Here is a 19,298-nt window from a genome sequence, read left to right as displayed (position 1 = left end):
TGATTTTAATCACCTTCTTCTACAGGCTCACGGGTCTCAATGTTTATTTACAGTCCAGACTTCTTAGAGTTCTTGATCCATATCCACAAACTGTCTCTTCAGTCTCCACTTAGATGCTTCATAGGCACCTTAAATACAACACATACAACATAAATCCATGGTCCTCCCTCTCCAAGACTTCTGCCCATTCAAATGTTCCCTATCACCACCCAGAGGCACAATCCAAACTTTCCCCTCTGTACAACCCAAACACAGCCACTCACTGAGCATTGACTACTTCTCCATCCCAACTATCTCTCACCTTCCCCACTGCCATCCCTCTGGGCCACACCCCCACTGCCTCCACAAGTCTTACAACTCATCTCCCTGCATCCACTAACGTCCTTTCTGTTATAATCTCTAATCTGTACTAAAGTCATCCTTTTAAGGCACAGATCTGATCATGTCATACCCCTACATAAAACCCTTCAATGTTTTTCCATTGTTATTAGGACACAGACCCAAATCCTAAATACAGTCTATAAAAACCTGTAACAGGCTTCTCAACTATTGACTATTTGGGCCAGATAATTCTTTGTTGTGGGGGGCTGTCCTGTGCAATGTAAGATATGTATGAGCATCTCTGGTCTCTACTCACAAACACCAGTAGCACACCTCTCCTCCTGTTATGACAGACAAAAATATCTCCACACATTGCCAAATGGCCTGCGGGGGACAAAAATCACCCTGGGTTGAGAACCACTGGCTTATATGATCTGCCTCCCGCCTACCTCTCTGGTTTCTCTCCTCCTTGCTGTGCATGTTAGTGTTAACAGTGATCTCACAGGAGGCATAGCAGTTTATAAGCAGAGGAGCCTAAACGCAAATTTCAGCCTTACCCTTCTAGCTATGTGACCTTGGGCAAATTACTCCACTCCTCCATGCCTGGCATTCATAATCAATAAAATAAAGAACTTAGGACAGTAATTGGTACCTAATATGAGCTCAGTAATCAGTACATGTTAGCTGTTGTTATTATTCCTCAAATTCTCCATACTCGTTCAGGCTCAAAAGCTTGTCACACATTCTTCCCTCTGACTGGAAAGCTCTTTCCCACATCTGACAACTCTTTCCCCTCAATAATTCCATTCACCCTTCAGAACTCAGTTCCCAAAGACCCCAAGCATGTCAAGTCCCCCATCACACACTTTTTGATAAGATCATGTACTGTCCATTCAAAGCACTTAACACAGTTGTAAATAAATAGATTACTATACTTCCTCAATTCTAAGAATGCCACTGTGACGTACACTGACAATCATAGCTTTCAAGACAGAAATTAATGTGTTAAATGTAGCCATTAATTTTGAAGAAAAAAGGGAACTGAAAACTGAACAGCTAGCCTATTCTGCATTTCTTTATTTAATGTCTATTTCTCCCTATAGAATCTAAGCTCCATGAGGGCAAGGACTATGATAGACCTGTCCACCACCTATCCCTCACATCTGACACAGAACAGATGCAAAGAACAGATGCTCACATCTGCAAAGAACAGATGCTCAAAAAGCATCTACTGAATGAATGACATTCAAAATTTGTGCAGTTTTTTAAAATTCTATTCCTTTTTTCTTTCTTTCTTTCTTTCTTTAGGGCTCCACACCCAGCATGAGCCCAGTGCAGGACTTAAACTCATGACCCTGAGATTAAGACCTTAGCTGAGACCAAGATTGAATGCTTAACCAACTGAGCAATCCAGGCACCCTTTTAACCTCTATTCTTTTTTTTTTTTTAAATAAATATATAATGTATTATTAGCCCCAGGGGTACAGGTCTGTGAATCGCCAGGTTTACACACTTCACAGCACTCACCATAGCACATACACTCCCCAATGTCCATAACCCCATCACCCTCTCCCTTCCCCCCGCACCCTCAGTTTGTTTTGTGAGATTAAGAGTCTCTTATAGTTTGTCTCCCTCCCGTTCCCATCTTGTTTCATTTATTCTTTTCCTACCCCCCAAACTCCCCACATTGCATCTCTACTGCCTTATATCAGGGAGATCATATGATAGTTGTCTTTCTCTGATTGACTTATTTCACTAAGCATAATACCCTCTAGTTCCATCCACATCGTTGCAAATTTAACCTCTATTCTTAAATGAAAGATGGTATTAACACCCATATATATATTGTGATTATGGTAATTCTTTGCATTTCAAAAGCTGCTATCTGTACCAAGTTTTTTATCCTTAATTTGCCATACCCTAAAAATGAATAAATAACCAAGTAAAATAGTGAGATAACTATGAAATCATTAGTTCTACCAAACTATCATTGTTATCGTCCCACAGAACAGTAACACTGGACAGTATCTTTTATTTTATTTTTTTTAAAGATTTTATTTATTTATTTGACAGAGAGAGATCACAAGTAGGCAGAGAGGCACGCAGAGGGAGAGCGCAGAGGGAGAGCGAGAGGAGGAAGCAGGCTCCCCGCTGAGGAGAGAGCCCAATGCGGGACTCGATCCCAGGACCCTGAGATCATAACCCGAGCCGAAGGCAGAGGCTTAACCCACTGAGCCACCCAGGCGCCCTGGACAGTATCTTTTAAACTAAGCCCAATTCTTGTCTTTGTATCCTTCTGCTCAGGCTGCTAATACATAATCAAAGCCTGCAAAAACTTCTGGTTTTCACTGCTAGATGCCTGGGATGGCTGTTACTTCCAGACAGCAAAATGAAATCCAACAAAGTGTCCATCAACAGATAAATGGATAAACAAAATGTAATATAGTCATACAGTGGGAAATTATTCAGCCTTAAAAAAGGAATGAAGTTAAGGTGGGGGGGAAGGAATCAAGTTCTAATACATGCTACAACATATATGAATCTTGAAGTGATTACACTAAGAGAAAAATGCCAGATACAAAAGGAAAAATACTGTGTAATTCTGCTTATATGGAATATTCAGAATTAGACAAATTCACAGAGACATAAAGCAGATTAAAAGTCACCAGGATCTGGAAGAGGGGGGAATGGGAGTTATTACTTAATGTTTACAGAGTTTCTGTCTGGGGTGATGAAAAGAACAGATTTTCATCACTATTTAGAAATAGACAGTGGTGATGGTTGCACAACATTGTAAATGCAATGAATGCCATTGAACTGTAGTCTGAAAACATAGTTTAAATGGCAAATCTTATTATACATATTACAACTTTTAAAAAATTAATATTGTAAAATACCAAAAACCATTGAATTGTACATTTCAAATGGATAAAATTTATCTCAATAAAGCTATTTTGAAAAATGAAATCTGGGGGTGCCTGGGTGGCTCAGTCAGTTAAGTGACTCCTGATTTTGGCTCAGGTCATGATCTCCGGCTCCATGATACCAGTCTACTTGAGGATTCTCCTTCTCTCCCTCCACTCTGCCCTCTCCCCATCTCATGCACACTCTCTCTCTCTCTTTCTCAATAAATAAATAAATATTTTTAAATGAAATCTGAAAGCCCTAGCAGCCACAAATGTCAAAAAGCCACAAAAGCTTCCTTTCTTCTTTATTACTAGTAGGTATATGCACCTACTATGTCTATGTCTATATGAACATTCTGCTCAACAACAAAAGTCTCTGAACACTCCATTTGCTAAACTCCAATTCCTATAAAAGATGATCAATTTCTATGCTTGTCATTGATCCTTTAGATTTGAGAGAACTGTACATTATGAACATGAATCTCTTTGGGTCCTGGATCTCAAGGGAACTCACCAAATTTTAGAGCTACAAGGATTTTCAGACCATAAGGTCCAAAAATAAGCAACATTCTGATAACTTCCATTTGGAGAGATGTACATTCACATATACAGATCTAAAACAAGGAAATCATTAATATTCCAGGCTTGTGTGATGCCTTAAAAAGACTGTTCGCTATCCCTTCAAAGGGCTTAATTTCTTTTCCTGGTAACATTCACCATGATATTTGTCAAACTACCTGCAGTAAGGCGGCATAAGCAGCTTCCATGCTACCCTTATCTTTGTCCTTTGGAAAGCTAGCTGCCTAAAGGTTCCCAATTTGATACACTCTGTGCTTTCAGGTAAGTTTCACTTAAAGTCAACTCTCTAATTGCATTTCCCTCAAACCTGTGGAACAATCAAAGCCAAACAAGCAAGGAAAAAAAAAAAAAAAAAAAGCATGCAGATTGGTCCTCTGACACCCAAGAGGACTTGCTGGTGACCCCTTCTGACACAGCTCCTCTGAACTCTTCCACGAGCTGTGATAGCCCATGCTCCCCCAACAGAGCAGCAACATGCCTATTACAGATAGGACAGGGCTTCTAAATCCATCCACATTCCTGACTTCACAGAGCAGTCTTCAAACACCCAAACATCTTTTAAAACTGTACACAGGTCATCAAAAATGAAGACTTCTGTAGATGGGTGGTGATAATGGTTGCACAACAATATGAATGCACTTAAGACCACAGAAGCCCACACTTATAAACATGGGTAAGTTTTATGTTATGTATGTTTTACCATAATGTACTCAGTTCCGTATTTTAGCATGTAAATTATCCAGTTTGCAGAATATACCTATGACTTTTGTTTCTTTTCCTTCTCATTCCCTCTAGTTCCCTGACTTGGGGCCAACTGAGGAGCAAAGAAACCTGAGCAAATAGTAAGCAGGAGGAAAAAGAGGTTATTTTTATTTATGGCATTCCCTGTCTACCTCAAAAAAACAATGTGAAGTGAGAAAAGACAAACTAAACTGTTGAGATCTAACAATTAAAAGGGGGGATTAAGCTATTTGTCCTCTTTAATCACTATGGGGGTTCTGTTCTGTTTGGTTTCTTCCTCTTCAGGCATGTTTTTTTGTGAAAGGGATGATCATATAGGAGAAAATAAATCTAGGGGTGATGTGCAAATGTCAACCATGTAGTGTATGAATGAACAATTGAGAATTGTTATGAAAACTTTAAAGAAAAAAAAAGAATCACAAGAAATATATGAAGGAATTATTTTAAAACTGCTAAACCTATTTCCTCTAAAGTCTTCAAACTTTAGTTTTGAAACTACTACATCACACAAATAAATAACTTGAATCTTAATAAAAATTGGCCCTTTCATACTGAGGGTTAAGCTGAGCCTTTTGACCAGGTTATGAAGAGTTGGCATATTCATGTTCAGAGCTCTGAAAATAGAAATAAAAACTAAAAATACTCTCCTTTTAAATCCTTTTATAATAACTTTTATTATTATACTGTAACTTGTGATTTAATAACTGTATTAAACTAAGTTATTTCATAGCAAAATAATAATGTACAGGAAGGAAAACAACCTGTAGGTATAAAAAACTGACCATCCAAGATAAGATCTCTTCTGTATTTTGTTTCTGTTTTGTTTTTGTTGTTGTTGTTGTGTTGTTGTTTTTTCTTCTCTGCATTTGTTTCATGGTTCCCAAATCTGACTGGCCATCAAGATCCCCCAGGAAGAAAACTGCTTGTGTGTCTGTGTGTCATTGTGCATGCACAAGCACACATGCACTTAAATACAGGTTTCTGAGCTCAACTCCCACAGATTCCGATTTAGCAAGTACAAGTAACGCCTGGGACTCTGCACACTGAAAAAGCTCCCTGAGGGAGTCTGGTGATCAACTACGTTTTAGAACACCTATCTTAATAAATATCGTTTTAAATTTCTAGTATCACTTTCAATTCCAACTTATTACTAGGCAACAAAACAGCCCACAGCAAGCCTAACACTAGGATAAAGGTTTACACGCTTTGTGTCCTTTAATCATCACAACAGCCCTATAGTACATAAAGACAATATTATTCCCATTTTACAAATGAGGAAACTGGAGTCCGTAAGAGTTACTTAACAAAATTACTCAACAAGAAACTAGTTGAGGCAGGATTCAAAGCCATACTTACAACTCTCCAAAGCCAGCCTCTTCTGGAAACAGTATGGTACAGTAGAATAAACAATGGTTTTAAGTAGCTGAATTAGAGCCCCAGCTGTGGTATCTTTTAGACTTTTATCTCTCAGCTTTGTCTGTTTCCTTACCTGTAAATAAGGCTAATAGTAATACCTATCCTTCCTAACTCACAAGGTTATTGTGAGAATCAAGATGGGCAAGTACTTTCAAAGTCATGAATAGTTACCAAAAAACAAACTATTAATGGGGGAGTTGGAGAATACTGAGAAACAGCACAGCACGCAGTTAAATGCTAAGACCTTGGAGCTAGACTTCACGTGATCAAACCCAAGCTCTGCTATTTTCTGGCTGTGTGACCTTAGGAAAGATGCTTAACTTTTCCGTGCAATGGTTTCTTTGTAAAAATGGAGATAATAAAACCAATCTCGGAATTTTGTGAAGATTAAATGAATTAATGCAGCTTAAATGCATAGAAGCGTTTGTCACACAGAAAGCACTCAAGCGTTAAATGTTTAGAATGCACCCACTTTTGCAAACAAAGCATCATAAATCCAAAAAAGAGTTCAAATACTTAGTACAAAAAAGCTGAGAAGGTGCCAACATTTTCTGTCTTTATAGAAATCTGGGTAAATCCCTCTAATTTGGGAAGTGAACACTTTGAGTAGTTTCACTTTTCAAACAAAACTATGTTTCCAAACATAGGCTTCCAAAATGCTTCATTTGTGCAAATATTTATGAGATCCTTGTATCTCATTTTCACTTCATTTTAAAGTATCTTTTACCCTCTTATCTGAAAATATCTCACTTGATTTTTTAAAAGTGATTTTGTTAAAGTATCATAAGCTTGTCAATAATTGTTAGACAACTTTTCTTTGCTTCAAACATCCCTCTACAGAATTTGACTTCTAATTCAAAAGCTAACTGAGTAGCTTACCAGAGGAAAAATATAACAATGAGCTGGATCAAAAAGAGACTGTATAATATGTCAAAAGGAAATAGCACCAGTCCTAAATGAGCTATTTACTAAGAATAACAAAGAGGAAGTGGTGAGGGACTAATCTTCACAAAAAGAATATAATTTAATAATGCTCTAACCAATTCTTGTACCAGATTAATTTATGGTCAGGTCTGCAGCTGCAGATAGAGTCAGAGTCTGAAACAAAGTTGGCACCTCACTAAGAAATCACAGCTGGGAGTTATCTTAAATTTCCAATATGCAACAGGAAATGTTGCCAATGATTCAATAGGTGACAACCCTTTCCATTTTCTTCCTTCTTCTGAGTTGTCAACAAACCAAAACAAAAATGCTCCAGAAGCTCTGGTACTAGCTGAAAGTTAAACATAAAAATTCCACTGCAGTATTTCAAAAAACAGCTAAAATAACTGAATCTGGGCAGACACCAAATAAGGCCTGTTTCTATCAACATTTATACAGTGCCTCCTGGAATATGCTAACCGTATAGCCCATGAGTGTTTCTATAATATAGTTATCATATTTTCTACATTCTAATTACTGTAAGTTTTAACACTAAAGATTCATTATAAATTTCAAAACATTAAAGGTACCTCAAAGTGATCCACAAAAAATAAAATGAAAAGTTAATTTTTCGATAAGAGGAACAGATATCCAAATAAAGAGCTGGTAACTATATTCTATTCTAATACAGTATTTAGAGGTCAGATTCAACATCTTATTCACAAGTAAGCATTCCAAAATCTGCTCAGTAAATGAAAGTCTATATATACCTCCCCCCAGCACTTTTACATTCCCAACTGTGCAACTCAATGCTGAGAGGGGGTTTTCCAGACACACCTCTCTGGCAATGTTACTCAAAGCTTCATCTTCTGCAGAAAATCGGTCTTTTACAGGCGTCCTTTTCCTTCCAGAACCAGGAGTCCCCATATTGTCTTCTTAATAGTGTTTTAACTGTGAAATGTGATTTCACCGTGTTTGGCCCTGAAATAAACAGAAACAGAATTTACTTAGGATGTTTCTCTTTGTACCATTTTATTTATTTATTTTTTAAAAGATTTTATTTATCTCTTCGACAGAGATCACAAGTAGGCAGAGTGGCAGGCAGAGGAAGAAAGGGAAACAGGCTCCCTGCTCAGCAGAGCGCCCGATGTGGGGCTCGATCCCAGGACCCTGAGATCATGACATGAGCCAAAGGCAGAGGCTTAACCCACTGAGCCACCCACGCGCCCCTCTTTGTACCATTTTAAAGTTCCTTTATATATTCACTTTTAGAAAAATTATATTTGTGTACTTACATATAAATTAGTCACCAAATACTTTTTCCTATCAAATTATTCCAACAAATTTTAGAATATTTAAATTTATACTAATTATTAAACCTCCCAATTCTTTCTTATCATGCTATACCCACAGACAGCAACCCGTAAGAATATGTTGTAGGGGCGCCTTGGGGTTCAGTCAGTTGAGCACAGAATCTTGATTTCAGCTCAGGGTTGTGAGATTGAGCCTGGCCTCAGGCTACAGGCTTGGGGAGGAGTCTGCTGGAGATTCCTTCCCTCTGCTTACCCTCCCCACCCCTGCTCCCATGCTCACACCGACACACTCTCTCTCTAATAAATAAATAAGTCTAAAAAAAAAAAGAATGTGTTGTAACATTAGCCTCAGAAAAACTGCAGTCAGCAATAATTCTACTTAACAGTTTAAAATTACTACAGCTATTTCTAAAACTTATTGCCATCACAGAGCAAAAAACATTTCAGCAAAGTCATTCATTCTAAAGTTTGAAACAACATAGTCAAGAAATTTTAATACAGAACCTTAAACTTACAAAGATAAATTGGCTTTTTAGTGTAATTTAAAAAACAATTCCAATTAAACTATTACCACATAAAATAACAAATGATTAATTATTCTGCGATTAACAATTACCAACACTGTCCATACAACAACAACTGCGTGCCTGCTACTACCAGGTACTGTGGAAAGTGCCAAAGATACGATGACAAACAAAACTGATGTAGGCCAATGATTAAGAATATATCTATGGATCTATTATTGTTGCTGTTATTATGAAATAGACCCATTTTTACCAAAAAAGGGGGCGGAATTCATCTGCCAGGATTAAATAATAGGGTAGTAAAGATGCTCTGGCCTCCCAAACACATGGTATTTGAACTTAAAGATTCCCATAAGAAAATCCATCCCAATTTGCATGACCTTCCTCTTGCCGATATACATTCCTGAGAAGTACAGCTCATTTAGCAAAATACCCATTAACTTAAAACTTTTTTTCCCAGCTTTAACAAAATAAACGCGAATCACAAAGGAATCCTCTAGTAAGTTCGTCCCCGTAGAATGAACTGTATCAAAAGTCCAAGTGACTTTAATGTGTTGGAATTTACTTGTTCCAGGCAAAATAAAACAGAAGCACTTCATCAATTCACTCTTCCAAAAAAAGTCTTCAATGAAAATTCAGGCCATTCCCCTCTTATCTGACACCACTTCTTATTCCCACATAGCTGGCATGCTGTTTGTCAATCAGAATGAAGACTGATGATAGTTTCTCACTCTGCCATAGAAAATCTATCTGGATATGATAAGAAAGGACTCCTTCAAATGGAAATGAAGAGAAGGAATGTTATGTCTGAAAGCAGCAGCTGAGAAGTCCCAGCCACAAATCAGGACAATTTCTGAAAAGCTCAGTGTTGTTTTTTTCAGAAGTCTTCCCTCATCCTCACCCTCAGCACCATTTTAAAGATCATACACTTAATAGTAACGATGTACAAGTATTAGTCACCTACTGAGAAAAAAGCAGCATGCAGTACTTTTCAAAGTACCTCTTTCAAAGTGACAATTTAACTGATGCACAGTAATGTTACCCAATATTCGTCCTTCAGCCAGCCTCCCAAGGACACATTCAAAGACATTCCACAGAAACAGGAAACAAAAAAAGGGGTTTTCTAATGCCAGGAACATAAGAATAATTATAGAAGAAGAAGTAAAGATTGTATCAAAAGTTTAACAGTGGTTTCGTTAGGAGGAAAGGATTATGGCTGCACTTTTTCTTCTTCTTTTTGATTTTCTAACATTCCAATAACACCGGGGAAAGAGAGATGCATAAACCAATCAATCAGATCCAAGGCTCAAAGAATAAAGTGACCCCAAAATGGATCACACCCAAATTAGGCGGCTGAGACACACTATCTGAAGCCACTGCTGGTGGCACTCTTTCTAATGGATTTCTGTCTCCTCTTTTTCCATAATCCATTTCCTTCTTCCTCAAGGAACACTGCCTTAAACCTCAGATCTGCCAGGATACTTCTAGTACACAGACTTACAAAGAATTATCTTTTCTTAAAAACGCCTCAAAACAAAACTGTTTTGGGGCTCCTGGGTGGCTTAGTCAGTTAAGCGTCTGCCTTCAGCTTGGGTTGTGATCTCAGTGTCCCAGGATGGAGCCCCCCATGGGGCTCCCTGCTCAGCAGAGAATCTGCTTCTCCTTCTCTCTCTGACCCTCCTCCCTGCTTGTTCTCTCACTCTCTCTCTCCCTCTCAAAAACAAACAAGTAAAACTGTTTCAACAGGCTCCAGGCTAGCCAGTCCTGAGAGAAAGATGACAGGAAAAGAGATAGAGGCACAGGATAAGCAGGAAATGGGAAAAACTTCTGTCTTCCTTGTCCTTCTTGTCCTATCTACAGAGAATATCTAGAGGTTTACATGAGTCACTGGCCAGGTCCCATCACCTTTCTCAGGAGCACACGAGCCAAATCAACGATTACCTATGTCAAAAAACAATCTAATGTTTTTGAAAGAATTACATGATTTGTACTCTGTAGGCAGACATCCTTACTAATATTAGAAAAAGTATAAGGTTTTCGGCTTCTATGCAATCTATCTTCAAAATGACAAAAATAAGGCTATAGACTCACAAGTTGATCTGAAACAGATTATTTCCAGTTTCTGATCCTAAAGGACTTTCAGTAAGTTGGTATCACAAGGAGGATTCCTCATGAATACTTTTATTCAGGAGCTGCATTCATCTCTTGGAGCTTTTCCTTGGTGGTATTGGCCAAACTAAGAGCTAATAAACCTTTACATCCACTGACAAAAACAAAACTGCCCACATTTTGTCAGGCCCATTACCCAGACAATGGCAAGCTGATTTTCTCCAGAAGATTTTGTCAATAAGGATCCATCTACCTAAGGGAAAGAAGGGAAGTAGCTTGAAGGACGTTGTGAAATAGAAACCTTCCACAATAGATATACCAACAAGGCTTTCTTTTCTCCAATTAGTTTCTCACTTAATATATTTCTGAAAAATAGGCATTTTGCCACACTAAGTGGCCCTTCAATCATGATATTGTTCACTTTTGTGAGAATAGAATGGGTAAGTAGCATCAGTAAGTCACATTCGAAATACAGCACACTTACAGAGTTCTGTCTGGATCCCAATAGTTGCTGTTCTCTATATCTGAGTATTTCATCATGGGGAACTCAAAATATTGGTATAAGCCTCTGCATCAGTCATCACTACAATTAACATTAGTCTATGCAATAAAACGTTTGGTCTTTATTCATCAGCAAATCGCACTATCTGGAATGGCACTTGAACTGAAGACCCCATGGGACTGCAGCTGTTCCCACTGGACCAAAGTTAAAGTGAGAGGATCTGAGTTCAACTGCTGCACTGCCATTTCCCCTACCTGAGGCTTGGTTTCTTCACTTACAGAGCAGACACAACTGTCCAACATGGTTAATCGGAGCTCAAGTGAGTTCAGGTACTTAGAAAGCACTCCATAAATGTTTGAAGTGTCTTGAATTAACTACCTCTTTTACATATTGTTTATGAAGTAGACAAAAGGACAATCCTGGCCTTTCTTTAAATTCTTGCACTTTTAACTAAACAAAAACATCCTCAAGTTACTTCCTGCAGCATGCATTATGTGATATCATTAGCAATGCTAAGAATATTTGCAGAAGCATGGAAAAATCTAGAAAAAGATAAAAATTACCTTTAACTATAATCATCACACTATGTAGCACATTTACATAATAAAAAATTAAAAAGAAATTTTTAAGGTACGTACTTCTGGCATTCAAAGTCTATTTTTGAAATTCCAAATGAACACACAAGTTTTAGAAGTGTGGCCTTATAATGGGAGTTAGTTCTCTCATGAGAACACAACTGACTTAGAAGAGAGAAATCACTAAACGGTACACTTAAGATCTGTGCATATCTTTTTATTATTGATTCTTTTTTTTTTTTCCTCGACAGACAGATAGCACAAGCAAGCAGAGGGAGCGGCAAGCTGAGGAGAAGCAGATTCCCCAATGGGCAAGGAGCCTGATGTAGGATTAGATGCCAGAATCCTGGGATCATGACCTGAGCTGAAGGCAGACACTTAACCAACTGAGCCACCCAGGCACCCCCAAATGCAGTAAAATATTAACAGTGGACTCCAAGTATTAAGTACATGAATGTTTATAGTAGAACTCTTTTCAACTTCTCTGTTAAGTTGCAAAATGTGTATAATAAAGTGTTGGGAAAAAATAACTAGTTGAGAAAGGCAGATGAGTAAGTGAACGAAAGGCATGGGAACTGGTAATTTCAATTAAAAAAATCTTGATTTGAAACCAGAAAGGAAGGTAGAGGTAATCACAGTATGGAAGAATAACAATAGTTATGTATACATTAGAAAGACTATGGGCAAAGGAGAGAATGCTTCAAATGCTGACTAGAAGAGAAAAAAATGAAGGGGGAAGGACAGGGGCAAGAGCAAAGTGGTAGCAGAGGGAAGGAGAGAGGGCAGGCCTGCAGGAGAAAGGACTGAACACTTAAAGACATCAATTCCTGCAAATAGCTAAATGAGGACATTATGCAAAATGAATAAATCATTAATAGAACCTACAGAAAGAATAAAAGGTACATCTAGAAATTAAGGCAAAGTATAAAATGAAAATATGTGTATATGAGGCAAAACTGGAAGACCTGGTGAAAGGTAGATACTAAACGCAAATTATATCTCAGGAGAATATGAGAACCTCATATTAAATTCATATTTTACAAAATAAATTAAACTCATATTTTAATGGTTAAATTAAACTCATATTTTACAAAATAAAATGCCTATAAAGGGTCAGTGAGAAACTGTATAATCCCTTCTCCAAATTCCACATTCGGTATACGTCCTAAGAATTCACAAGAAGTTTCTTTTAAAGTCTCATATTTTGAATGCATATTATTCTCATACACCCAAAACAATTGATAATTTTTCCATTTCCTCCTTTCATAAGATGACATGCCAGTGGTTGCACTTACTTCCTTGCTAACCATGTTTAAATAAATGAACTCTAATGGGCGTGTGCTCGACATGATTTACAATACTATTTTCCTCAACGGTGCAGAACCCAAATTAGGAAGATGTGCTCTTACCCAATAACTTCATTCTCAGTATGCCCTGAGAAGTAAACCATTTTCTAGTACCATTCAAATTCCCTCTTTTCCCTACGCTTTTTAAAAAGTATCTCAGTGTCTACTCAAAATCAAAGAGAGAAAGAACAAAAGAACCTCAAAAATGAGTGTATGGACATACATTCAGAGGATGAAAGGAAGGGAGAGAGAAAATTACATATGCTAAGGACAGGTCAGACTTAAAAGTGTGCAATAGAGCAAAAAAACAGGAAAAGAACAGAAGTACCAAGGAGAAAAACAGAAGCTCAGGCAGCAAAGGACAAAGATAAAGCCAAAGACAAGGGAGAAATAAGGAAGCATCCAATAAAGTTGTGATTTTTTTTACTGTAATTACTATGAAGAAGGTTCTAAAATTAGAAAACTGTTATAAAATAAAATTCATGGGGCACCTGGGTGGCTCAGTTGGTTAAGCGGCTGCCTTCGGCTCGGGTCATGATCCCAGCGTCCTGGGATCGAGTCCCACATCGGTGCTCCTTGCTCCGCAGGGAGCCTGCTTCTCCCTCTGCCACTCTCTCTGCCTGTGCTCGCTCTCTCTCTCTCTCTCTGGCAAATAAATAAATAAAATCTTAAAAAAAAAAAAATAAAATAAAATAAAATAAAATTCATATTTTTAAATTTTCTCTTTCCAACAAATATGTACTTTGAATTTGCAAAGCACTATGTACATAATAATCATTGCCTTATCAGTGGACAAAAGAGTAAATGGGAAAACTAAAATGGCAAAGAAAAAGAGAAAAGTACTTACACTATTTCTACATGTGCTTTCTTAATGGTGTTCTCTGAAGCACGAAAGCTTTTATTGTGAGGGAGTCAATTTACCTATTTTTTCTTTTGTTGATTCATTTGATGTCTTTTTTTTTTTTAAAGATTTATTTGCTTATTCTTTAAAAAGAAAAAGAGAAAGAGCACAGAAGCGGGAGGGACAGAAGGAGACGTAGAATGAATTCCAAGCAGATTCCACGCTGAGCACAGAGCCCAACACAGGGCTCAATCCCACAACCCTGAGATCAGAACTAAGTGGAAACCAAGAGTCCAATACAACCAACTATGCCACCCAGGCACTCCCATTTGATGTAATTTCTAAGAAAGCACTGCCTACCCCAAAACCTCAAGAATTTATTATGCTTTCTTCTTAGAATTTTACAATTTTAGCTCTTACTTTCAAGTCTATAATCCATTTTGAGTTAATTTTTATATATGGTGTGAGGCAGGGTACCAACATCATTCTTTTGTCAGTGGATATCCACTTGCTCCAGTACCATTTGTTGAAAAGACTATTCTTTCTACAACTAAATGACCTTGGCAGCCTAATCAAAAACCAATCAACCATAAAAATAAGGGTTTATGTGTGGACCCTCAATTCTATTCCATTGATCTATCTACATAAATCTATATAAATCTATAAATAGATACAGAAATCCTTCTGTCAGTATCACACTGTCTTGATCACTACTCTAGCTTTGCAGCAAGTTTTTTAAAATTGGGAAGAGTGTGTCTTTCAACTTTGTTCTTTTTAAGATTTTACTGGCTATTCTAAGTCCCTTATACTTCCATATAAATTTTAGGATTGGCATGTCAACTAAAAAAAAAAGAGGTAGCAGGAATTTTGATTAAGATTACACTGAATCTATACATAATTTTGGGAAATATAGCCATCTTAACAATATTGATTCCAATCCATTAACATAGGATGTCTTTCCATTTATTCAGATCTTTAATTTCATTCCACTGTGTTTTGTGGCTTTCAATGAATTCTTACACTTCTTTTAGTAAATTGATTCCTGGGTCAAGTGGATATAAAAGTTTCTATAGGGAAGCCTGGGTGGCTCACTCGGTTAAGCATCTGCCTTCTGCTCAGGTCATGATCCCAGGGTCCTGGAATTGAGTCTCTCTTCTCCCACCGCCTGCCACTACCCCCTGCTTTTGCACACTTGCGCTCTCTCTCTAACAAATAAATAAATAAAATCTTTTAAAAAAAAAGTTTCCATAAAGTGTAAAATGCTATGGAAATGTACTGTTATCACCAACACCAAAAAACAAAACATCTAAAATCACAATAAGCAAAAGAGAAGGCAGTAAAGTAAAATTCAGAAGCAAATCCCATGGTAAAGGTTAATCTTAGTTGAGCCATGGGTGGGCATGGGAATTGTATATTTTCAAACACAAATATAATCCAACACCACACCTATATACTTAGTGGGAAGGCATTTTTCACTATTTCCAATTTATTAGGTATATAGCAACAATAAAAGGAACTGGAAGCCCTTTTACTGAATTATACAAGGGTGTGTTTTCTATCTGGGGTATACAGAATTATTACTGAAACACTTCTTCCACTGAAAGAAATGAAAATCAAAACATGATAGAAGCAAGTAACTAACCTCTGTTACTAATAATAAAATAGATGGAACCAGAATTAAGTCCCAAAGGAAAAAATAACTTAAATTAGCCTTAAACCTTAGGCTCTCCTTCTGATTAAAATGAACTCTACTGGCAATATTTATATTAACTATATTCTAATAACAAAAATAAAACAAAATACAATACAACAAGAGGAAAAATTATATTAATAAATATGATCACTTTAATTTTTTGTTAGTCTATAGTAAAACCAAAGATAAAACTTTAAATGACCCAAACTGACAACAACAGCTTTAAGTCAAGACCAGTCAACATGACAGAATAAATTGTGACAGGAAAAAACTCATAGGAAGGAAACAAAGACAAGGACACATTTGATATGCCTATAAGGTACAAAAAGATAACAAAATGCCATGTAAAGTATGATTGCAAATATGTAAAACTTCATAGATACAAATAAAGAACAAAGACAATCTGTATAAAAAGAATTGTCCTTTTTCTTAAGCTTTATATACTGTTGATAATCACTTTATCCAAAAAATTATTTAAACTAAAATCTATAATTATAGGTTACTTCATAGTATGAAAATACAAACTTAACAAGAAAAACCAACTTTGAAACACTATTAATGAACTGATAAAGGGGAAAGATTCATTTAGTCTGTCAGGGCAATTGCAAAGTAGGACTATAAAAATTTATGTTGGCCATCTCTGGTAAAGCTGTAATTTCCTAACAGATTTCATAGTGACCATCACTTTTACAGGCATAATGACATTTGAAGTAAGTGAAAAACACATCACTAATTTTAAATAGAATGAGCACCCCTGGATTAAATTTTAAAATTAAAAATCTAACTTGAGTCAACAGGTCAAAATTAAAACAAAGAAGCAAGCATTAATGTCCTCTAAATTCCTGGGGGGAAACAACAATTTTTAAGTCTACAGCTTTTTATTTTTTTATTTTTTTATTTTTAAAGATTTATTTATTTATTTCTTTATTTGACAGACGGAGATCACAAGTAGGCAGAGAGGCAGGCAGAGAGAGAGGGGAAACAGGCTCCCTGCTGAGCAGAGAGCCCGATGTGGGACTCGATCCCAGGACCCTGGGATCATGACCTGAGCTAAAGGCAGAGGCTTTAACCCACTGAGCCACCCAGGTGCCCGAGTCTACAGCTTTTTATAATCAAAGCGAAATCCTTTCAAATTACCAGCTTTCCTTGAAGACCTCTATTCTATGAATCCTTCCACTCACTGGAAAATAAAATAGTGCCATGAGATACTTTTATAGCATAAAGGGAGAGGCCAACATTTCCCCTCTCTTGAGCCACGTTAGCCAGGTAAGACAGCTTAAACCTGTCTTAGAAAGGGCAAAGTAATAATCTGAAATGGTAAGCAAGATACCAGTAAGGCCCACAAAAGGAAGTCAACAAGATATAATGCAATGCAAGTACAATGTTCACAAGGGAATAATTCGAGAGGAGAGACAAACTAACAACACAGCTCTGAAAGTAGCTAATCCAAGTGCCATCCAATCTAAAGCCACATGCAATGAGCTCCACTTTAGACACATGACTTCTGCTCATAAAAGACCTAACATCAACATTTGGGTGGCTCCTTTTTGTACAAATAAAGACAAACTGACCATCCCTCCTCCCAAACCTGCTCATCCACCACAGCCTACTGCACGCACACGTGTGCACGCATACACACACACACACACAGAACAGTATTATTAATTACTTTCCAGAAGTTAAAGACATAAGTTTCTCCAGACTCAAAGGGCCCACAGAATGCTCAACATAAGTCCTGAGTCCTCACCAAAGTATTTCATAGTGAATTACCACAGTGAATTTCAAACACTGAAGACAAAGATGACTTTACACACTTCCATAGGTGAGAAGATAGGGTTACACAGAAAGAATTAACAAATAGAATGGTTTTAAACTTTTAAAAGTAATTATCATAATGAGGCACCTGGGTGGCTCAGTCAGCTGAGTGACCAACTCTTGAGTTTGGCTTAAGGTCATGATCTCGGGGTAGTGGGCTGGAGTCCCACATAGGGCTCCCCGTTCAGCACAGAGTCTGCTTGAGATTCATTCTCTGTCTCTCTCTCTCTTTCTGTCTCTCTCTCCCTATGCCCCTCCTCCCATCCTGTTCTTTCTCTCTCAAACAAATAAAATCTTTTTTTAAAAAGGTAATTCTGGAGGGGCGCCTGGGTGGCTCAGTGGGTTAAGGCCTCTGCCTTCGGCTCAGGTCATGATCTCAGGGACCTGGGATCGAGCCCCGCATTGGGCTCTCTGCTAAGCGGGGAGCCTGCTTCCCCCCTCCTCTCTCTGCCTGCCTCTCTGCCTACTTGGGATCTCTGTCAAATAAATAAATAAAATCTTTATTTAAAAAAAAAAAAAGGTAATTCTGGACAATCACTGTATAGATGCCTTCAAACTTTTAAAGGAAAACTACAGACAACCTATAAACAGCCTATGCCCAGTCAAACCATTCTATTTCTCATACTTGATGATTAAAGACATTTTTAGACATTTGAGGCCTCAAAAATTTACCTCTTTTATGCCCTTTGTCAATAAGCTACTAGAGGATATGCTTCACGAAATAAAAGAGAAAATTAAAGGAGTAGTTTGTTGCATCCAGGGACTCAGGCTCCTTTCATCTGGTGACTACTCCTTTACCACTGCTTCCCAACTCACAACCGACAGAGATGTGAGACATATACCTGAACTGTGTTAAACCACTGAAACTTGGGGGTTGTTTGTTTGTTAAAGTAGGTTAGTCTATCCTAACTAATAAATGCAAAAAGGTGGAAGAACTATTCCCCTTTTCAAAATTGAACCACATATTGATTAGAAATACATGTACGGAGAGAGAGACAGCACAGTTGGGCAAGGAATGGTCCCAAAAGAGTGATTAACATGTAAAATGGGATTGATTGCCTGGAGAGGAAGAGGTGCATTATAGAGTATGTGTAGGAACTTCTAGGATAATTGTAGTGTTCATTTCTTGACCTAGGTAGTGAGACATAGATGCTCATTTTATTGTTCTTCCTCAAACTGTATTTTTGTTTTATACGTTTCACAAATAAACTAAATAAATTAGACAGATAGGACGAAGGACTTGAAAAAAATGTTGGAGCATTTGGTTTCAAAAAATAAGGTGAAGAGAAAACTAAGCAAAGAAAGGAAACCCCCTGGCAGCCCCCCTGGAAAAACTGAGTTAAACAAGAAAAAAAAAATCATGGTACAATACTTGGCTGAGCAGTAAATAATATTTATTTAGTTATAATGAAAACACCAACTATTGATTTAAAATTGCAAAACTGGAATGTTGCAGAGAGGAGAAGGGGGAATAATGAAGAAACAGAAAATTAACAATAAAAACCACGAGTAATACATAGTTAACTATACATACATGTTTTTCAAAGAGAAACAGGTTTATAAAGTACGTGCTATTTTGTAAGATACTTCTTTTAACTGCACATATATGTTCTTTAAAGAAAAAATAGGTTTATAAAGTGTGTGCTATTTTGTAATCAGCTATGGCAGACAGACTCTAAGGTATCATTATCCGCTC

The 19,298-nt window shown here is 37.3% G+C and overlaps 1 protein-coding gene across 3 annotated transcripts in view; it reads right to left on the bottom strand.

Moving 5' to 3' along the window:
- Positions 1–19,298, bottom strand: part of LRRFIP2 (LRR binding FLII interacting protein 2) — a 106,296-nt gene that overhangs the window by 77,645 nt on the left and 9,353 nt on the right. For all 3 annotated transcript variants that reach the window (XM_080807398.1, XM_080807397.1, XM_080807396.1), the window contains exon 2: positions 7,722–7,865. In XM_080807398.1, coding sequence (XP_080663524.1) covers positions 7,722–7,811 — 90 coding nt within the window. In that variant the 5' untranslated portion in view covers positions 7,812–7,865. The remainder of the gene's footprint in view (positions 1–7,721; positions 7,866–19,298) is intronic.

This window comes from Martes martes (assembly GCF_963455335.1).
Source record: "Martes martes genome assembly, chromosome: 1".
In the NCBI taxonomy this organism is placed as follows: Eukaryota; Metazoa; Chordata; class Mammalia; order Carnivora; family Mustelidae; genus Martes; species Martes martes.
Note: the sequence above shows the minus strand (reverse complement) of the source record. Positions and strands in the feature narration are given on the sequence as shown.